This window comes from Rhinolophus sinicus, linkage group LG02 (genome assembly GCF_036562045.2).
Source record: "Rhinolophus sinicus isolate RSC01 linkage group LG02, ASM3656204v1, whole genome shotgun sequence".
Classification (NCBI taxonomy): Eukaryota; Metazoa; Chordata; class Mammalia; order Chiroptera; family Rhinolophidae; genus Rhinolophus; species Rhinolophus sinicus.
In genome coordinates, this window is record NC_133752.1 from 139,178,695 (window position 1) to 139,201,423 (window position 22,729).

At 40.4% G+C, this 22,729-nt stretch overlaps 1 protein-coding gene across 6 annotated transcripts in view; it reads right to left on the bottom strand.

Annotated features, from left to right (window-relative positions):
• TBC1D30 (TBC1 domain family member 30) overlaps nt 1-22,729 on the bottom strand; it is an 83,785-nt gene that overhangs the window by 18,103 nt on the left and 42,953 nt on the right. For 2 of the 6 annotated variants that reach the window (XM_019732450.2, XM_019732452.2), the window contains exons 3-9: nt 17,672-17,733; nt 17,076-17,141; nt 15,025-15,150; nt 13,046-13,231; nt 7,787-7,955; nt 5,712-5,880; nt 1,769-1,874 (exon numbers count right to left, since the gene is read on the bottom strand). In XM_019732450.2, the coding sequence (XP_019588009.2) occupies nt 1,769-1,874; nt 5,712-5,880; nt 7,787-7,955; nt 13,046-13,231; nt 15,025-15,150; nt 17,076-17,141; nt 17,672-17,733 (884 nt within the window). Of the gene's footprint in view, nt 1-1,768; nt 1,875-5,711; nt 5,881-7,786; nt 7,956-13,045; nt 13,232-15,024; nt 15,151-17,075; nt 17,142-17,671; nt 17,734-20,419; nt 20,618-20,808; nt 21,460-22,729 lie in introns of those variants that run through there. The other 4 variants (XM_019732454.2, XM_019732453.2, XM_074325459.1 and 1 more) reach the window with 4 other exon arrangements.

Below are 22,729 nucleotides of genomic sequence, written 5' to 3' on the forward strand. Positions count from 1 at the left end.
AGCAACGGCAATGTGAGAGGAGGTGAAATCGAGCACAGATGTCGGGATCAGATAGAACACGTCCTCCTCTGAGGTACACAGGAAGGAATAAAGAAGAGACGAGGGGCTGGCCCGGTGGCTCAGGCGGTTGGAGCTCCGTGCTCCTAACTCCAAAGGCTGCCAGTTCGATTGCCACATGGGCCAGTGGGCTCCCAACCTCAAGGTTGCTGGTTCAACTCCTCGAGTCCCGCAAGGGATGTTCGGCTCTGCCCACAGCAACTAAGATTGAACCTGGCACCTTGAGCTGAGCTGCCACTGAGCTCCCAGATGGCTGTTTGTTGGAGCGAGTCCTCTCAAACACAAGGTTGCCAGTTAGATTCCGCGACTCCCGCAAGGGATGGTGGGCTGCGCCCCCCTGCAACTAGCAATGGCAACTGGACCTGGAGCTGAGCTGTGGCCTCCACAACTAAGACTGAAAGGACAACAACTTGACTTGGAAAAAAGTCCTGGAAGTACACACTGTTCCCCAATAAAGTCCTGTTCCCCTTCCCCAATAAAATCTTAAAAAAAAAAAAAAAGAAGAAGAAGAAGAAGAAGAGATGAGAATACAAAGACCAGTTGAAATAAAAGATATGAATGTTCAGGGACGTTACCTCAAGTGGTTGACATTCTCAATAAATTGGGTAACCGTCTGCTAAATGTAAGGGATTCTGAGAAGGAGCTGCGGGTGTGGGGAAATGAGCAGAGGAATGGAAGCCCCACACTTCTTAAGCCCAAAATTTGGGGCTGACTATTTGTTTTCTAACCTGCTGACTGGGCACCAGCCCACAATAATGACCTCAGGCATGGAATCCAACATAAAGGTAAATGCTGAAACCAAGAAAAAGAAGAGAGAAATGACAGAGAAGGAATGAACAAAGGCCCAAGGACAACCTTGGAAAGACCCACAGTTGCTCAGTGGGCAGGAAGAAGAAGAACCGGGAAGAGAAGTCAGAAGCATGAGAGGAGAATGAAGACAATTACGTTATAGAACCTAATGAAAGAGAGAGTGTTAACATATTTGCTCTTTTCTGTATTCACTGTAGAGTTCAGTGACTTGGTAAATATAATATTGAGATAAACATGCTAGAAAATAACAAAAGCCTTCAAGCCATTCATATTGAAATTTATGATTCATATATAACATGAGTTGGAAATGTGGGCAAAACAAATCAAAATGCTGATTAGAATTGCCTTTTTATCCTCAATAATTCCTCCCCCAAAATAATTATTTCACCCCACAAGTCTCCCCTTAAGAAAGCTAAGAATCAGATTCAGAATAAGCATCTGGTGATTTGGAGGGTTTTTTTTCAGTTTTTTTTTAAATTTCCTTTTGTATTGCACCTCATGATTCTTTTTTTTTTCTTTTTTTTTTATTAGTTTCAGATGCAACCAAAATGCCCATCAGTAGATGACTGGATTAAGAAACTATGGTACATTTACACAATGGAGTATTACGCAGCCATAAAGAAGAAGGAAATATTACCATTTGCAACAACATGGATGGACCTCATGATTCTTAAGCAACACAATTTGAATGAAAGTCACAACAAATATCCATTATTCGTTTCTTCCTTCCTCTCGTCACATAGTTAAGATTCTTATCAAGTTATCTATAGACTCTCGGTCAATTGAAAAACTCAATCTGAGGGCTGACCAAATACTTTTCCCAAGACCGCTACCCCAGCACGGCTTGATCCCATGGTACCCGGGGTGCCCGGAGCCAGGCAGGGCTGTGCTGCCCACTCACCTGCATGAGTTCATGGCTTTCCAGAAGATCGTCCTGCAGCATCTCCTGGGTAAGGCGCCCCATGGTGCTGTAGAATTCGTCTGCTGTTTCACAGCATTCTATATGCCTGGGTGAAGAAAGGACAAACAAGGAATTCGTATTGGATGCTCATACTGTGGATTGGGTATGTGCTGCAGGTACAACCAGATATGTTGCTTCTTGCCATCAAATCAATCAAGTTAGCAATCAACAAAAATCAAACTCCTAGGACACACTCACAGCACAGCCTGCTGTATGTGGAGAAAAGATAAAAAATACCAATGGCACCTTAGAGGAGCTTATTACAGGATGAGTTCCCATCTTCCCTACACTGCTCCCCAACCTGACAGTCCCACCGGTGGAAACTTTATTGCTTCTACATGACACATTTTACACACCAGAATACCCACCACTGATCAGAAATCACAACCATGAAATTGGATATGAAGAACAATTATCCCCAGTAGGTAATCTGTTGCTCTTAATCTACAAACTGTGGTATCACTGATAGACTGAAACCAAACCCCAGTAGAAGTAAAAGATGAGAAATACAAGAACATTATCTGCATATTTCATCAGTCCACAGGATGTTTTCACAGGCAGAATTTTTTCAGTTCTTTTCAGGGCACTGCTGCTAGTTGGAGATTACACCCTGCTTCTTGCATTTGGTTCTACATGTAAATAAAGACTCTGCCACCTGGCAACCTGTGAGGTAGGATAGACTTTAATCCTTCTTTCATCTACTATGACGTCCTTTGTGTAGTAGGATGAGTCTATTTGCCCACCAACCACAAGAGATGTACTTTGACATATACTAATATTGGGAGATTTCAATAGAGCCATCCCCCAACAACTATGATGATGGAAAAACTTCAGGCTTTGAAGTGCTACTGAAATCCAATTACCACAATCACGTAACTAAATAAATGAAATAAGTTGTTGAGATGTTATTACAAAAATACAGAGCAGCATGTGGGCATAAACAGAAAAGTGGTTAGGTTTACCCTGGAGGGTGGGGGGATGAGGAAGAGAAATAATGCTTCAGATGAGTTTTGAAAAATATTCTCCATATTGACAAGGAGGAAAATGCATTCCAAAGGCGTGGCTGCAGGGGACAGCAGGACCTACCCAGGGATCTGCAAGTAGCTCCACATGACCAGAGTGGGGAGACAGCACGGCCAGAGGGAGTCAGTGACAGCTAAGGGTAGAAAGCTGCTGAGAGAGGACCACAAAGGCCTCACCTGCCAGCTGAGCCCCTTTAGGGCAAGAGTCACGGAAAGGCTCTTAATAAGGAGTGTGGGAACAGATTTGCCCTTGGCAAGGTTGGACTGGCGGTGGCATGGCAAGTGTGGATACGATGGGGAGACCAAGTAAACTACACCAAGAGGAGCCAGGCATGAGATAATGAGGGAGCGAGCCAAAGCTGTAGGGTCAGAGGAGAAAGGACACGAAAGAGATGCCAGTGAAGGTGAGATGATGGTCTACAACTTACAAATTCTAAAAGGACCCTTGGTGTGAGTGAGAGGAAGAAATTCCAAGTTGCAGAAGCAAGGTGAAAGAAGAGGTTCCATGGATAACCATATGGAAGGCACATATGTTACTCAGATATACATAAACTGGAGATTCTATATATGCTGTTTATGATTTTTCCAATGGAAAGTTTGTGGGGAAGGTTATAGGCACTGGAGTCAGAAAGATCCAGGATTAAGTCCCAGCTCTGCCACTCATTATCTGTGTGACCTTGAACTTGTTAATTAATCTTCCTGGGGTAGTTTTCTCACTTGAAAAGACATGGAGAATAACCCTACCTACTCCACAGGTTTATAGGGAGACTCGAATGAGATAATATGTTTAAACTACCTAAAATAATGACAAACGATAGATACTTAATGGTGTATGTTGGTTGCCTTCCCTTTCATTTGACAAGTTGCATACTCAAAACATGTAGAATTATAATGACCAAAGACTCTGAAACATTTAAAATTCTACCGGTCTGATTCATATATCCCTGAATTGCATAAACAGTAGTCATTTATTAGTAGTAGATTCACATTATTAAAAGCACAAATTTTAGAGGCAGAATATCTGGGTTCAAATTCAGGCCCTTCTACTTTTTAATGGGGTTACTTTGGGCAATTTACTTACCTTCTCTGTACCTCAGTTCTCACACCTGTAAAATGGGGATGAAAACAGGACCCGCCTCATAGGATGATGGTGATTAGTAAATGTGTTAATTTTACATCTGAAGTGCTTAGAACAATGTCTGTCCATTGCAAGCACTCAATGAATATTGGATTTTAAGCATAGCTCTTATTATTTCAACAGTGTGACCTCCCTGGGATGACCATACAAATAAATTCTGATCCTACAGATAATGGGTAGATGGGAATAAAACCAGAATCGCCCCTTTTCCTCCTGCCACATAATTAAGAAGTAACACAAAGAGGACTATAATTGAGTCTGCATACAGGAAAGTGCTTTACTAATTTAATCCTATAAACTAGTTAATCAGTAACTGGACTATTACACACAGAGAAACTATCAAAGCTCAAAAAGCGTACAAGATGTAGAGATGGTTGGAAACACATGACTACAAAAAGAGGTCAACATTGGGAAAAAATGAAAAAGATAAGTAAATAGCACACAAAATTCCCCACAGATGAATTTGCTTGCCTAACTGAAAAGCAATGTATCATAAAACAAAGGCACAGGAGCTAGGTGATCTTTTAAAATACTTGCACACAATAACGATTTTGTTTTAATCCCTGAATTGGTAGTTGATGGATCTCTCTTGCAAAACACAAAAAATGCTGCAAGTCTCCTAGGAAACAACTTATCATAAACAAAAAGGCTACTTAAAAGGTTTTTAAAACAAAACACTGGCAGTAATTTATTAGTTTTCTGACATGTTGTCTATTATGGGTATGCATTCAAGTCATTTATAGCTCTAGGAAAGAAACCATTAAAAACGTCTCCATATCTTAAGTTAACAGTGACAATTTTATCCTAATATTTCTTCCATTTCCCAAAGCGTAGAATTTTAATGTAACACTCATAATACTTGTATATTCGTGATAGGTGAAAATACCCTAGTTTATTCATCCCTGCTACTAGTAAAGAATGTAAGTAAAATCTGGGGCGGCCCTTGGCTCAGTTGGTTAGAGTGCAGAGCTCATAACACCAAGGTCGCCAATTTGATTCCCACATGGGCCAGTGAGCTGCACCCTCCACAACTAGATTGAAAACAATGACCTGATTTGGAGCTGATGGGTCCTGGAAAAACACAATGTTCCACCCAAATTTTTTTTAAAAGCAATACATTAAAAATAATAATAAGAATAAGTAAAATCTATTTGGTAATGTATTCGGTTTTAATATATTTCCACATAAAATTCATTCTTGATGAAAGGAAAGAAGCTCCATACAGTCTATTGCCTATGTACCAAGCACCATGCTAGATACCTTATACATATTATCTCATAAATTTGATCATAGCCCTGAAAGGGAGAACAAAATAAATACTAAAGATTCAAACATAATCCAAATTGTGATATTAGCCAACAAAATCCACCTACTCCTTTCCAGACCTTCTAGTTCCTCTTTCATTTAAGTCCCTCTCCCTCTTCCCAATGAGTGTCCAGAGAGCTGTTAACAAAAAGTAAACCAGCCAGGACACTAGCACTGAGAAGGAGGGGGAGAATTAGAGGCCTGAAATAGCCTACCCCTCCTCTAAAATACTAGATTCCGTCTGCCCCCAACAATCAAGAATGAGCCAGCTGAGATTTCAGAAAGCGAAAGCAATTACACAAAGTTCACAATTTTCTCTTTTCCTCACACTTAAATAGCGATGCTTTCCATGTTAGAGCACACAAATTGCTCAAGGCCCCAACACAACAGAACAGAACGGAAGGTGGAAATCACTTACTCTCCCAATTTTGCCCAGATAGCCAGTGACACCCTTAGGATGATTTCCGAACCTTCAAAGAAGACCGAATCCCAAATCTTTAAAACGGTATGGTTAGGGAGGCACGTAGCGAAGAGTGTGAGAAACCACTGCATCGTGAAGACATTCGTAAGTGGGGGCTCATATCCACCTGAAATAAAACAAACACTACATTTCTTCAGAACTGACAAATTTCAAGTTATAAAAATATTCTCAGTCTTTCATGTCCACTCAAATGTTACCCATTTATTGGTTGATTTGTTTATATCACTAAATTCTGGTTCTTTCTTTTTCCTTCCTTTTTCTAAAAGAACATAGGTGTGTTTAATAGAAATCTCAATAATATGAACTTTACGAATTCTTTATGGTATTTCAAAAATCTTAACCTAAAATTGAATTTAGTTCTACAATTTGTGAGATGCTGAAAATTAAGGAGAATGTTTTCCTCACCAAAACAGGATGAAAGGAAAGGATTTTAGTCTCTTGAAAGCAAAAGCCAATTTTCAAAATCTCATTAAGCCCATCTTTATTCAAATGCTGCTGATAAAAATAAAATTTCTCATTAGGAATTACTTGTCTACTTCTTAAATTATACATAATTCAGAGAACTTACAACGGAATTAAGCTAGAAATCAATTACAGAAAGATAGCTAGAAAAGCCCAAAATATTTAGAGATTAAACAACATGAAATTGTAAAATATTTTGAACTATACACAGCTTTAAAGATCCGGGATCCAGCTCACTTTGAAGTATTAGAACTCACTAAAAAACATAGTATTCTCTCCCATTTCCAGTGATGGCATATGTATGTATTTTAATGAAATATAAAAATCTAGATATGTGGACTGATCCTTCCTCCAAATTACAGTGAGAATGTGCATTTGGCCAAGCATAAGCAAAAAGAGATCTGTTCTCCTGCACTTATTTTCATCCTTCTTACCTATGAACAAAGGGATTATCTTTGTTCAGAGACTAGAATCTGAGGTCACCCCTTGTAGGCAAATCCAGGGCATTTGGGAAAAAAACATGGAGCCGATAAAGCATGACTGACTGTGGGACAGGCAAGGTTGCTCTATCTGGAAGCTTTATGAAATCCACAAGTGCACAATTATACTGCACCAACTAAATGAAAAGATGATTCAAATGACTTAGTAAGAAATGGTTAGAGATACCAGGTGTCGCTAAAATTTCCAATATATTTTAATCACAGATTAGGTCCTCAAAATCCTTTAATATTTTCTCAGATTTAAATGTGTGGGTCAGTAACTGGCAACCATTTACAGGAAACACAACAAACTTCTGAGTCTTCTTTCTGGTACTCTGAACAGCACGGAAGTGCAAGCAGTGGGTATAGTTACAGCACTAGCTCAGGTCCTTCGGAAAGCTGCACGATGCCTGCTGGGTAGTGGCGATTCTCAGAGCTGCTTGCAGCGCTGTCTTCACTGCTGCCCTACTTAACCCTTCCTTCAGGGTTCAGATTCTACCTGGAGGCTCAGAAGAGCCCTTCTCCAGCAAGAACTGGCCCATTCATCTCAAGTAAATCTATATATCCTCAGCAAGAGTAAATAGAAGGGACATTAAACACTTCAATCCAAAGGACTGCTTTCATCTCCTACAACTTTATGAAAATACATATCGCACTCTCCCATAACCTCAATGGTTCAGGAAAAACCACAGTCTGTGCTCAATTGTACTTGTAGCTCCGTTTTGAAGACTGCCTATAGGTTCGGTGCCAGCTTAGAACAGTGTAACTAAACAGTAAAACATGTATACCATTCTTCATCTAGAGGTCAATATGTCACTTTAGTTATTGATCTGGTACTAGTGAAGTATCAGGTGTTTGAATGACTTCCTAACCATGACCAGTTAGACATTCAATATGTTTTGATTTTCAGTTTTGAGTTTGTTCTCTAGAAATCTATTTCATTATATCAAACTCGCATCAACAGAAATACCTAAAAACATGTATTTCCATTCAAGGTTTAGGCTCATATGTACAGTGGAATCAGAGAAGTAAAATGTTTTCAAAGGTATAATAGCATTGAATCATCACTACCTCCACTCTCCTTGTTTGCTGTTCTCTGAAGAATATCCAGGTGCTGAGATAATTCAGGAAGCTTCAGTCTCAAGAGGTCTCTGAAGACGGCCATATCCACAGACAATGCCTGGAGATTATTGACAAAATAGCTTTCAGGAAGTACCTTATCAATAAGGTAAATCATAATCTGAAAAAAAAAGATAAAGAACAAGATTGCTTCATAAAAATCAGTATCCTAACGTGTCCTAAATAGAAAAAACATATTCCAATGGATAAAATATAGTTAGCCAAAGCACGCTATCCTATAAATGTGTCAGTACCAAAATGTTCTGGATTTTCAAGGCTCATCTCCAATCTGGGTAAAGAGTGGGTGGTATAATTATCTGAGCAACTCATGATTAGCTAAGTAACTCATCAAAGTACCTCAGACCCAAAGTCTGCTGCTGTCTAAAATTTCTAGATGGACAGCTAGACCTGAGTCTACCCCATAAGTAGCTGGGATTAAACAACCCTCAGCCTCACTTTGAGAAGTGACAGAGCACAAGCTTCATCAGGAAGTGAAGCTTGTGGCCAGCAGGAATCTTAATGCTGGCTCCTTCGTGTCAGCCCTACCATGAAAACCAAGAGCTGGCCTGTCATAAAACACCCTCACTGAAGCTGGTCTCGAAATTCACTTACCATCAACCTAGATTATTAGAACAATTGATGTTGGCTTTTTGTCCACTTTCCTCTCCTGGGAGAATGTAACAAGGTTTTATTTGAACAAATGGCACTTTTAAAATCTGGGTTTCTTTCATAAGATTGTCCCATAAATTCTTCAAGTTACTATTTTCATTCTGACTTTTCTACTTGTGTTACCTTTTCTAAGCTGTCAAGAACCACTAGAACGCCCTAGCAAAACACACGTGTTCTATATGTCAATCTCTGGTCCATTCCCTGTCAGCATGCCTGCTATGCGTAGGCCCTCCCTCCTAGGAGACCTGCTCATTCCCCACTAGAGCACAAGAAAACTAAAATAAAGAACAAAACCCTAGCTGGCCCTATATATGTTGGTGGGAAAGTAGCTGTCTCACATTTTAATTTTCAGCATATCGGAAAACCCCATATTCCAAAAAATGTATCTCCCTGACCTGTCAAAGGCCCATTTTTCTTCTCATCCCTGGCTTGTAAGATCTACTTTTAGGGTCATAGTTTTGACTAAGTCAATAAGGGTGGGGACATACTCTCAAGAAGGTCCTCCTTAGGCCTTTATTACAGGAATGGGAAGGTCAGGGAGCTGCTTTAGCCTTCTTCTGTAGGACAGAATTTACCAGGGAAATGTATCGTCCCCCTGGGAATGGGAGCTTAGCAATAAAAGGAATATATTCAATCTGTGTGGAGGAAGGAGGTCCTGGAGTGCCCGAGGCCACTTGAGAGGAAAGGCAGATTTCCAGCTGAGCAGAGTGCCCTGGTAGTCTTTGCCCTCTATGGGTAAGGACAAGGGGATTTATGGAATTACGAAGGCAAAATTTAAAGGTAACAGTCTATTATTGCACTTTTCACCTAGGGTAAGTTGTATAATACCAAGAAAGACACTGTGTTTTTATTAAGAAATTATGATCCCTCAAAATTATAGAAAAAAAATTACAAATTATCAAAGGAATTCCTGTGACACAATGAAATTCTCTGTCTAAAGGTATCACAAGAGCCAGTTATGTCTTATATCAGCTATGTCACTCCACCAACTACTGTATTTCAAAGACCAAACATTAGATCTTTAAAAATTACAATAAATAATGGCAATAGAGCAAAGATAGTCTCTTCAATAAATGGTGCTGGAACACCAGGACATCCAAATGCAAAAACATGAATCTAGACATAAACCTTACACCCTTCACAAACATTGGCTCAAAATTGACCTAAGTGTAAAAAGCAATATATGAAACTCCTAGACGATAAGAGCATAGATGACTTTAGGGATAGGAATGACTTTCTAAATACAACACCAAAGCCACGATCCATGAAAAAAATACTTGATAAGCCAGACTTCATTAAAATTAAAAACTTCTGCTCTAGGAAAGATGATGTCAAGTGAATTAGAAGACAAGCCACAGACTGGGAGAAAATACATGCAAAACACACATCTGATAAAGGATGATCACCCAGAATATAAAAAGAACTCTTAAAACTCAACAATAAGAAAACAAACAACCCGATTTAAGAAATGGACCAAAGACCTTAACAGACACTTCACCAAAGAAGATATACAGATGGCAAATAAGCATACGAAAAAGATACTCCACATCATAGTCATCAGGAAAACTCAAATTAAAACAGCGCGATACCACTACACACCTATTAGAGTAGTCAAAATCTGGAATGCTGACAACACAAAATGCTGGCAAGGATGGGAGCAACGGGAACTCGCAGATATTGCTGGTACGAATGCAAAATGGTACAGCCACTTTGCAAGACAGTTGGGCGGTTTCTTACAAAACTAAACATAGTTTGCCAGTTTACTCTGACCATGCAATCCAGCGATTGCAGTCCTGGTATTTACCCAAAGGAGATGAAAAGTTATATCCACACAAAAACCTGCATGCATATTTTTACAGCAGCTTTATTCATAACTGCCAAACTTGGAAGCAGCCAAGATGTTCTCCAGGTCCAGACAATGGAATATTATTCAGCGCTAAAAAGAATGAAGCTATCAAGCCATGAAAAGACACGGAAGGGCATTAAATCATATTACTAAGCGAAATAAACCAATCTGAAAAGTCTACATACTAATATTCCAATTATGACATTCTAGAGAAGGCAAAACTATGGAGGTAGTAAAAGGATCAGTGGTTGTTGAGGGGATGAAAAAGGGGGAGCACAGAGGATGTTTAGCAAAGAGAAAATACTCTGTATGATGTTATAATGATAAATACATGTCATTATACATTTGTCCAAATCCATATAATGTACAAGTCCAAGAGTGAACCCTAATGTAAACTATGGACTTTAGGAAATTATTGATGTGTTGATGTGGGTTCATGGATTTTAACAAATGTACCCCTCTGATGAATGATGAACGCTGTTGATAATGATGGAGGACGTGCATGTGGGGAGTTGGGGCCGGGGGTTACGGAAAATCTCTGTACCTTCCTTTCAGGTTTGCCATGAATCTAAAACTGCTCTAAAAAAAAAAACATTTAAGAGACAAATAAATAATGAGGGAGCTTCAGAAAAACAGTTACTAAGACAAAACAGTAAGTGCAAAAAAGCAAGGAAAATGGTTTATCTACATCTAATATACTATATATTTCCTTAATAATTACAACTTGCAAAGGCCAAAATAGCTATTAGAAAAACACCAACACCTAATATTTTCCTTTGCATCAGAAGTGTTTCTTCATGAACCCAACCTTCCTTTGCATATTAAATGCCTAGCCAAATTCCTAAACCATCGTGATGTCATTTCATTCCATCAAGTTCATTTTCTTAGAGGCAGAAATACAAATATTCAGTTTCTCAGTTTTATTTAATCCACCTTTTCATGTGAATTTTTATTTCTCAAGTATCACTGAACCCTTTCATGATATGATTGCCATTATATCCCCTTCTCCAAACCTTTCCACCCCACCCCCTAACCTACATTGTTTATTCCAGTTTCTCAACAGAACAGTTCCTATTTTATAGTCATATAAATTACATGTGGAAAAAATTTGACTAAAACTGGATAGACTGAGTAAACAAAAGTGCTTCTTAATAAAAAAATGTTTTAACCTCATGTATTTGATGTGTCACTGACACCCACCTCCACCCCCGTCTATTTGATGAACAAATAGCTGCAAAGCTGTTTCCTTAAATACATGAATGGAAAGAGAGAGAGGATGAATACAGACTTAGATCATGTCAGGCTGGATTTATAATTAATTCCACCATGACATGTATAAAACCAGGAGGAACATTTGCTTATTTTTCTATATCACATTAGTCAGTGATTGAGACTATCACGAAGTTATTCACCATAGTCAAACACAGAATTGGGGTGAGGGGAGGTGCTCTTGAATACAAAGACTAAGTAGCCACATCCATCACAAAGTATTGCACCAATAGCAGTTTGAGAGCTCCAGTATGAATGAGCAATCCCACCTTGCCCCGAGCAAATAAGGCAGTGGCCATCCTCCACATTTGAAATGCTTCATTTCTCATAAAGACAATTTCTGGTGACTCAGTGAGTCACATTCAGACCTATAAGCTTAAATTGCTAGTGTCCCATCTGAAAAAGTTTCCAGAATTTTTTTTTTTTACTAATAAAGGCCCTAGGCATCAAAGATGAAAAGATAATAAATATAATTCACTTCCATAACCTTTCTCTATGCAAACATCTTCCATCATAGATATTCACTTTCAGCCTATCTCCTCCATACCTCATCTCAGATATGAAAGAATAAAGCAGCCTAATAAGATCCAATCAGAATGAAGCATCACTGGTGGAATAGGCGCCACCCCTGGGAGCCCCACCTCCTAATAGTGACACCACTGTATGAGCCCATCGCCTGGAGTATGAGCTGGACCTAGTGACTGGTTTCTAATGAATAGAATATGGCAAAAGTGGTGAAATGTTACTTCTGATACTAGGCTACAAATCTGTAACTTAATCTCTTCTGCCTTGATCACTTTCTTTTACTCTCTCACTCACTCTGAGGGATGCCAGCCACCATGTTGTGAGATGGAAAGCCTCACATGGAAAAGGCCTCTGACCAATAGCCAGTAAGGAACTAAGGCCCTCAGTCCAATGACCTGTGAGGAATTAAATCTTGCTAACAACCACCTTAATGAACTTGGAAGTGAATGCTCCCACCTGGAGTGAATGCTCTCATTGAGCCTTCAGATGAGACCACAGCCCCAGCCAACAGTTTGAATGCCACAATGATATGACTTTGAGCCAGTGAAGCCACGCCCAGATTCATCTCAACAAAACTGCAAGGTAATACACGTTTGCCATTGTAAGTGGCTAATTTATTATGCAGCAATGGATAATTAATATTAATTAATACAATTAGTATTTAACTTTCTTTAAAATATGTCTTGTAAGTGACACTAAAAACATAATCACTCTCTTCACTTCTGGCGGCTACATGAATTGGTCACTTGACCTGGCCTTAACCTGGGAGAAATGGTATCATGGGTGACTACCAAGGTGTAGCAAACTCCTTGGGAGGACTGGGTATCGGGAAGACAAAGTAGAGGTGGAACATTTCACTCTCTGAAGAATTTCAGCTGCCTTCCTCGGAGCCTGATACTCACTTTCAGTGCATCCCCTTCGTTGCCTTCCACCACTTCCAGAATTAGTGCAGCCAGAATGTTAAAGCCTTGGCAGTACCCAACATTCTTGTTCCATCGGGCATAGGCCAAAAGGACCCGCTTCAGCACAACCCTGTCCTGCTCTGCTTCCTGGCCACAGTAAGAACTGCAGCCTGTGCGGTGAAGATCCTAAAATGACAGGGAAACAAGATTTTTTTTTTTTTGATTTTTTAAAAAATTTATTGGGGTGATAATTGTTAGTAAAATTACATAGATTTCAGGTGTACAATTGGAAACAAGATTTTTAAAAATGACTTCTTATATTCTCTCTCAAAAAAAAAAACACAAAACAAACCAAACAAACAAACAAAAAACTGTAGGTATTTATTTTCCTCAGCATGAGAGTCAGATTATCAACATGTATTTCCGTTTTTAAAAATGCATACGCAACTTACACATGCAGACCAAAACAAATTTTTTTTAGTTTTCTTCTTCCTAATGTTTTCTAATGTGCCAAGACATCTTCAAGAGGAATTACAGTCAGGCAAATTTTCCACTTAAGATGTTTCCAGAATTAACACAAATAGGCACTCAGAATTAACAAAAATTACATAATAATTCCATATAAATTGATAGTTCATTTTAATAATATGTCTCAGATAGAACAAGTCATTTCAACACATGTATGATAGATGCCAACATTATTTCTTTCTACAAAAAAAATTATATAATACCTATTTAGCTATCAAAACTCTAAATAGTATTAAGGAAAAAATCAAAATAGCAAAAAATGCAACCTGTACTATATAGACAAACAGAAAAATCATTCTGTCCAAAACAGCAAAATCATTCTATCCAAATTATTGTATAAATTTCTGTGAAATTGACAGAAACATTAATATTTAATCAGGACAATATTTGTAATTTTATTTCCAAGCAGAGACTATGCTATTCAGGCACTGAAGTCATTTTACTGATACAGCATTCGTTTCAATGAGAAAATAAAAGGTCCTCTTAATAACATGATTGTTATAAAATGTGTATTCCTTAATTCCTTAATTCACAATTTAAGCAGAAAGAAAGTATTTCAAATATGGAATACTTCAGCTCTGAGAAAGACATTCTGAAATTCCAAATAAACAGCTGAAATGTGGATAATGCAAAGGCTTTTCAAGCAGACAAGATATAACTCCATAATATATTTTTAGCATTTGTCTGAAACAGACCAAGTTAGATCAGAAAGTAGCTCCTTTTAGTTAGTACTTCCTCCTGAAAAAAAAAAAAAATCTTCAAATCTGCCAAAACATTAGCCATCTCGTGGTGGCCAAATTACAGATAAAACATCTTTCTTTTTAAAACCTCAGCTTAGCTTTCCACTGTAATGTACTCATATAAAATAAAAAACCATGTGCTAGAGGCTTATGTAAGAGAATAGCAGTGGGATCAGATTGAATCAGCATCCTTGGCTTTTGGCACCAGGATCTAACCAACTGTAATAATCCAGGTAGGCAAACCACAGCTGCCTCCACAGATGGTTTGAGCTCTTGACAGTCTGCTTTAAAGTATACCCACCAATCAGTCTATCTTCACAAACTGACAGTTAAGAAATTATCAAAGACCCTAATAACAGCCCAATTATTCTAACATGAAATATGCTTAATTTTAAATTTCTCAGTGACTTATGTAAAAAAAATCCAGTTAACAGCACTGACTCACGCTAAAGAAAAAAAAGTAATTTCAATCTTTTATCATGTGAGCAAGGTAAGTCAACTGTCAGTGGAAACATTTTATTCTTACCGGCAACATCCAAATTTATGAAGACAAGGCATAGTCAAAGATCCCCATTAACTATTAGAATGAGGAAGCAGAAAATATAGAGACATCCAGACCTCTGTCCAGGCTTGATCCTCTGTCCAGGAAACATCTGGCTCCTAGACTCTGCCTTCTAAGTTAGAACAATAGGCCAAGCTCAGTGGCGTTACCTTAACTATCTGAATTCCCATCGAGTCATCATCAGGATTACTCCTTTCATTGAAAGTGAAGCGCATGGTTTTGTCCCAATCAATGGCTATACTGTGCAAATAATGATCTGCCAAGGTCAACCAAACCTAAAATATTCATAAAGAAAAATGCTAGAGTAAGACACATAATTTCACCTTTATTAGAAACAGTTATTACATCCAACAATAAAATGGGAGCTGTTCCTAGACCAGATATAGCCCACATGTAGAAAGCCACAAGGGCCTCATTGAAATGTTTGCTGTACTGAATTGCACCAATCAGGGCCTTTCATTTATTCTTTCAATTCATATTTGCTGAGTTCCAACTATGTACCAAGCAATGATCTAGCAATTAGGGAAACTGCTAAGAAAACAAAAAATATTTTTCAAATTTTATTTCAGTTCATTGAATTAGCTCCATGATGTTATGAGCTTGCTATACTTGGCTCTTAATTGCTGTCTATGCTTGGGCAAGAGCCACCTGGTCATTCATGGAGAATGGGCCTTTTTTCACCATGAAGTGGCTTCTGCCTTTAAATCCTACCTCTTTCATTCTCATTCTCTCTCTCTCTCTCTCTCTCTCTCTCTCTCTCTCTCTCTCTCTCTCTCTCACACACACACACACACACACACACGCGCACACGCGCGCATACGCACGGGGGGGAAAAAAAAGCCTGACAGATGAATTCTCATAACAAATAACTTTTTAAAAAGAGTCATTGGGTATTTTTACTCCTCTGGTCATCTTATCCTGAAAAGCTGTTTCTGAAATATGTATTCCAGAATGCCATTTTTAAGGTATATTTTGAGGAACTCCCAATGCTCAAATTCTAGGAATATAAGATGAGGTTTATAAATGAATACAATAAGAGAACATTTCAAGTTTTGGTACTGAACGTAGTTTAGCAGAAATAATACTGATTAATGTCTCCAGCCAGACTTCTCTCCTAAGCATCAGAATCTTATGTCCAAATGCCCACTTGAAAACTTGAACTTACACATCTAATAGACATCTCACCCTTAACAGAGCCAAAGGCAACCATCGAATTCACTGCCACCTCAGCTATACATACATACATACACACATAACTGCTCCTCCCATCTGTGTGAATAACATGTCTCCCCTTCCAGCAGCTGAGGTAAAAATCGCGAAGCCATCGTTGACATCCCTCTTACGTCTTATTTCAATCCGATAGGCATTCACATCAACTCAGCCTTCAGAATATGCCTAGAATCTGAATCTGACCCCTTCTCTCCATCTCCACTACCACATTATTGCAATAAATTATTGCCTAAATTACTGCAAGTCTACTGGTCTCCCAGCTTCTGCCCTTGTCGCTCATATTCTCAAGTTAGTAGCCAGAGTGGTCCGTTTAAAATGTAAGTTGTATCATGTTAGTCCCCAGTGCTTCCCATTTCACACTGGACAAAGTCCTAGCATGGCCTACAAGGTCCTACATGACCTGCCATCCCCCCGACCCCATCACATTACCTCTATGACCCTCTCTCCCTTGCTTTCCCCTTTGCTCACTGTGTTTCGGGCCCCCTGTCATCTTGCCTTCGCTTGTATATTCCTGAGATGCTCCCACCAGAGAGTTCTGTTTGGAGTACTCACCCCCAGGTAGCTGCATGGCCTACTGCTCACCTCCTGCAGGGCCCTATTCAACTGTCACTTTGCTATTTCAAATTCCACCTCCTTATCCCCATTCCTCCGCATTTTCTTAATTTATTTCTCTGCTGTATTTTTATCCATGGTACTTATCACCATCTGACATACTTTATATTTTTTCCTTTGTAAACTCCATAAGGACAAAAACTTTGGTCTCTTCTGTTTTTCCATTGCTGTATCCCCAGTACCTAGGATAGCATCTGGCACAGAATAGATAATCAATAAATACTTATTGAATGAATGAATAATAAAGAGAGACAGGTTTAAAATTATTACAGCTAGAATATTCTTTTTGACATTCCAGAGACTTTAAAGAAGGAGAGTCATGATCCTTTTATATTTGAGCCCTACGAATCCTCCTTACCTTTCTCCTCCATTCCTTTGGTATTCCCGTTGATAGTCTGGCAACTGCCTTAAGAGCATCATACCACTGGGAACAAAGAAGAAATATTGGCAGAGTGATAATACTGACCTGCATTAGCACTTTTCAACCTTTTTTCCATCTTGATATCTGTAGACTATGATAAAATTTGTGCAGCAGTAGGGTAAACAGTCAAAGCTTCTTTCGGCCAGATATGACTGGTCTAAGGACTGTGCCTGCCCCAAGGCCCCCTTACGTAGCCTTAACACATCTGTGATCCACTTGCCGTACTCACAGCATTGGGAAGCACTGGTTCAGAACTCAAAACATATGTTATAGATTCAGAATAACAGATGTTTGGTTTCCGTAAATTTTTCTCACACTTGCACCATTAATAGAAAGTACAATATTTTTCATTGCAAGTATAAACCCAGGCCATTTGTAGCTTCATAAGCTATTTTATCTATAATTTTAAAAATTGACTGTCTTCTTACGCATATCAAAGTATATGTTAATTTTCCCACTTTGAGACTGAATCTCAGTGTACCCTGTAAATACCCTCAAAGTAAGAGTATTTTCAAAACCAAAAATAAAGTTACCTGCTGAAAACCATTTTGACCTAAAGATGGCTCAAGAGTGAACTTCAACTTTGTGTCAACTCCTAAAAGAAAAACACATAGGTAACTGTTATTTTGGGATAAAATAAATTCTATCAAAAGTAAAACTTAACCTGATTCTACTGCATCATCATGAAATTTTTAAAGCATTCATTTTTACTAAATTTTAGTCAACTTTGTTAAAAGAATACCGATTATTAAAATAGAAAAATAGCCTATGGCAACAGAATAGAGCTTTTTACATTGAATGGCGGTTTCCACAGCTGTCTGGAGTAATGCACAAACAAAAACAAAAAGTGACACCATTCGCTTGGAGTCATACGGACCTCCACTCAACTTGGTTCCTAGAGTCAAACAAATGATTCAACCTGTCGCAGTTTCAATTCTTTGTCTTTAAAATCAGGAGAATAACATCTATCGCTGTAGTGTCATGATGATGAACTGTAAATCACTTAGCACAGTGTAATTAATATTTACGAAACTAAGGAAGATAATTCTCTAGTTATAGAATTTGTTTTCTAGGACTCTTGTATGGATTAAATCTATTAAGGAAACTTCAGTGGAACATCAAAAGCTATGAAAATAATGTCATGCCTTCCCACTTATGGAATCCTTAACAATCCTATTTGGAAATTTTCATATATCTTTAAATTCTTCTTGAAAGAATTAGTTACTGAAGATAAAAGTTTGTATGTTTAATTATAGACTACAAGCTATAAATATAACTGATCTCTAATTTGAAGTTACCTATGACTTTAGAAAAATTTCTTGCTTCAAATCTCAAATCCATAGAAGTAAATAAATAGGAGAATGTATAAAGACTACATGCTTAATACTTATAGTGGGCATTTATACAGAATTCCATTGTAGAAGTATGTGCTGTTGTTACTCAGGTGAAATCAAATGACAATTTTTATTCCCACTTAAATTCTATTTTTAAAATAACATAATCAAATCTAAAAATGCAATATATCCTTTTCTTACCATTTCAAAATCAATGAAATGACATTTTAAATCACTTTCTAAAAGAAAGACTTATTACTTAAGAGTTCAAGGACCAACATATACCAAACATTATCAATAACATTCAGTTTTACAATTTATGATTGTCCTTTATGATAACATTTTTGCTTCTAAGATGTTGACTGCAGATTAGGCATACTTGAAACCTCTCCACAACTTCCACTACTTAGGGGCTAGTATGTAGAATAGAAACAATCTTCAGAACTTGTAAAATTATAATAATAAAGTAGACTTGTCATTTAAAAACATGTATATGGAATCAAGAAGCTGGAACGAGATGTGTCTGATTTGCCCAAGCCCGTCAGAGTATGCAGACGCCCTTCTCGAGTCCTGTGAGTATACAGGAGTTGGGTCCCAGATTTCCGAAGTCAAGCTGTGGCAGAGAATCCCAAGATATTTCTTTTCAAAGCTTCAGGGCCGAAACCATACTCTGCCTAGATAGAGAAGATTTTCTTCCCGAAGATCTGTTAAGTACCCCCACGGATTCTCATCACTATGAGTTGGTTTAAATGAAGCCTGGCCTCAATGCAGTCAGTGCAAGAATGCGGTGGTCCCAAGAGTGCCTCCAGCTGGAGCGCAGGATTTAAGGCAGGAAGAAACCGCTAGTGTTGTGAGGGTGCTGTCCAGTCCCGGGGTGCTGAATGGAGGAGCGCAGGTCGTGACGTTTGCTTTATTATAACAAAGACCAGGAAATTCGGTCCCGCACTGAATTATTTCTACCGACCTAAAAGCCCCGGATTCCCTGTATGTATAACCGAATATGCTCCCTTGACTTTTTCAGAGCACCTGCTGGGCACCCTGCCGATGGCTCTGCTGTGCTGAAACCTGGCTGGGTTAGTCAAAACCACAACTATTTTCTCCTGATCAAGAATGAGTCACAGGATTTAACTGGAATTGATCATTCGCTGCCTGCATGCAGAAGCTGAAATCAGGTCACTTTCACCTCTTTTCTTCTAACTGAATAAGGGAGGGGAGAAGGTTTATGTTTCATCTGATAATCACAGCTGTTCCGGATTCAGAAATACAAACCACTTTTAACGTGGAAAGGAGATTTTTTTTTTAAGGGTGAAGGAAGATGGTGAATAAATACTACAGTCTCTGCAACTAGACACTTCCTTGGGGAGAAAAACAAAGGAACCACGAGGTTCGGAAAGGCAGCCACGCGTTCCATCCTTTGGGGCTCAGTGTCTCGGCAGATTCTCCCCTACAGCCTCAGGATAGCAGGTCCCCGAAGACGCTGGGAGGCGGGGGCGGGGGGAGGACGAACCTGCCTGGAACCCAGATGATGCCACTCCAGGGACAGGTGAGCGCTAAGCACGGGTGTGAGTACAGCCGGTTCCCTCTGCGGCCACCCTAGCTCTGAGTCCATAAAACCCCAGGGAGGGATGCCGGGGGTGCAGTAGACGCAGAGTTATGCAGCCTGGAGAAGCAGAGATGTGTAAACACACGCTGAAAGCAAAAGGGGCCTAGCCTAGGACAGCCAAGCGCACTCCCGTACTTTACCTATAAGAAAGGATCGCTAGGCTGCAGGAGTGTTTCCTGCCTGCTACCCACCCGGACACACAAATTAGAGGCTCCAGGCGAGCTGACCCCAGGCATTCATGCAGCAGAAACGGTCAGCAAAATGTACCCGATTTTTCCTTAGCAGCTGCTGCCTTCCCCTGAGACCCCAAGTATCAAACCTGTGCCTTTCTCCGCCTCACACACCTCTTTCAAGGTCTGGCTTCATGTGAAGCCGAAGCACAATTGGTTGCGCGGCCTATGATAGCCCGGGCAGGCGCCAGCACTTCCCCAGCTCCGGGCACAAACAGGGCTGGACCGCGCACAGGCCACGGGGAGGGGGCCCTCGAGCAGCCGACGGAGCAGTGGGTCCTCCCCGCCTCGGAGGCCGCTGACCCCGCCCAGGCCCTGGTCTGCGCTCTGCCCTCCCAGGCCGACCCAGACCCGCCTGCGCCGAGCCGTGGTGCCCTACACCGGGAGGCCCGTGGACGCTCCGCGACCTAGGCGGAGTCCAGCTCAAGCAGAGAGCGAGCAGTACCAGCTCCCTGGGCGCCACGCTACTTTCCAGTGCCCTGTGTGCAGCCTCGGGTCCTCACCCGGCTCCAGAGTGCACAGCAGCCGGGGCGCGGTCCGGGAAATGCAGCTTCGCTTCTTGAGGACATTGCTCAGGATGGTGCCCACACCGCCGCCGCTGCCGCCGCCACCGCCACCCTGCCGCTTCAGGCATCTCCCTCCGCGCCGCAGGGAGCCGGTCAGCTTGTCCTGTCGCATCCGGGAGCGCCCGGAGCTCCAGTGCAGCCACCGTCCGCCTGGGTCACCCCCTGCCCCACTGGCTTCGTGCGAGTGGCTCCGCGAGTCGGGTCAGTCGAGGGTCCCTCCGGAGCAGCGAGAGTGCGGCTGACGCTCGGGGGTCGAGGGGACTGTGGGGCAGCGCGGGAGCCGCCGATCGCAGGGCGGCAGGCGGGCATCTGCAGTGCGGAGCCTGCACAGCTAAGGCAGGAGAGTGCTCGGGGCGGGGAGGAGGGCGGGAGCAAGTGAGCGCGCGGGAGAGGAAGGCGGCGCTCCCGCCCCCAATCCCGGCATCACCGCGGCAGGCGGGGCGGTTTAGCCCCGCGCGGGGCCGGCTCCCGGCACCTGTGCCGGGGAGTCGTGGAGCTGGAGAGCCGGGAAACCCGGGAGCCGACGGGTGAGCAACTGCACTAGAGACCAGAAGCTACGACAGAGATTTGCGCGCTTCTCACAAAACCAGGAGGGGTTGGAGGGGGCACCAAAGGGAGCAAGTCTCCAACGCAGAACACCCTCGAGAGATGCAAGCGCCCACTTCATCTGAGCAACCTCCAAAGGGACGGTCAGCCGACCGCAGGACGAATCTGGCAACGCAGCAGAGAAGCTGGCAGATGGCGAAGCTTCATCCCAAATTGTGTTAAACTCTTTCCTGGCAGCTTAGAGAAGCATGGCGAGCACGTAAAAAAAAAAAAAAAAGTAATAATAATGGTTGTTTCTCTTGGAAGAATGGGCTTCAAGAAAAAAGAAGTGTTCCCATTTAAAAGCAGTTTTTTTAATTTAAAAAAGTGTTTCCTCATCTCTCCAGCCAGACACCTGCCTCAGTAGTTCAGAACTAGTAGCTAGAATTACTGTAAAAAAAAAAAAAAAAAAGTCACTCTTAAACTACAATATTCACCAACGGAATATTAAAATATTAATCATAAAAATAAATGAGGAATAAAGAAGGAAAGGATGTGGGGGAGAGAAATACGAAGATATTTGTGTTTGCTAACATTTAGAAAAGGAACACTAGATGGATAAACCAAAAACTAATAAGAGTATTTATGTGGGAGAGAATAGTGTGGAAGAGGCAGGAACAGCAAACAGACTTCTCGGGATGTGCCTTACATAGTTTTGACTATGGAATAACATGTTATATTAATAACATTAATAAATTAAATTTTTAAAATCCTACCAAAAAATTGGTACTGAATGGAAACAAATGAACCTAGTGGAGTATCTCTTTGATGGCAAAAGAACACAGAAACAATAAGTTGCTTTAGAATACAACGTTATGACCCTACACGAATGGTGGAATATATTCCACCATTCTCCAAAGGCAAGGAGAGCTGCAACAAAATCTTAGAATTCATTCAGTAGCATTATTGTCATTACTAATGTCCGCATTGTTTTTTAAATTCTTATACCATAAGCAAATCATTATGCTAATGTCAAAAGGAACAAAGATGTTTTCAGCGTAACAGAAATACACATGTACAATCAAAGAAATTAAGTTTTCCTTAAATTCTGCAATAGTATATTTAAGTTGGAAATGCTAGTGTGAACTCATCTTTTTTCCTTTAGAAATACATACATATCCACGGAAGAAGTTTAAAAATAAGAACAACCCAACAGCAATGTACATCCCCCAGCCTCCAGACTGTGGTCTCTAAAAACCATTTCCCATTAAAAGGAACCAAGGGCCCCTTTGAGGTGTAACTGATTCCAGATCTAGGCCAGAAAAAGTACAAG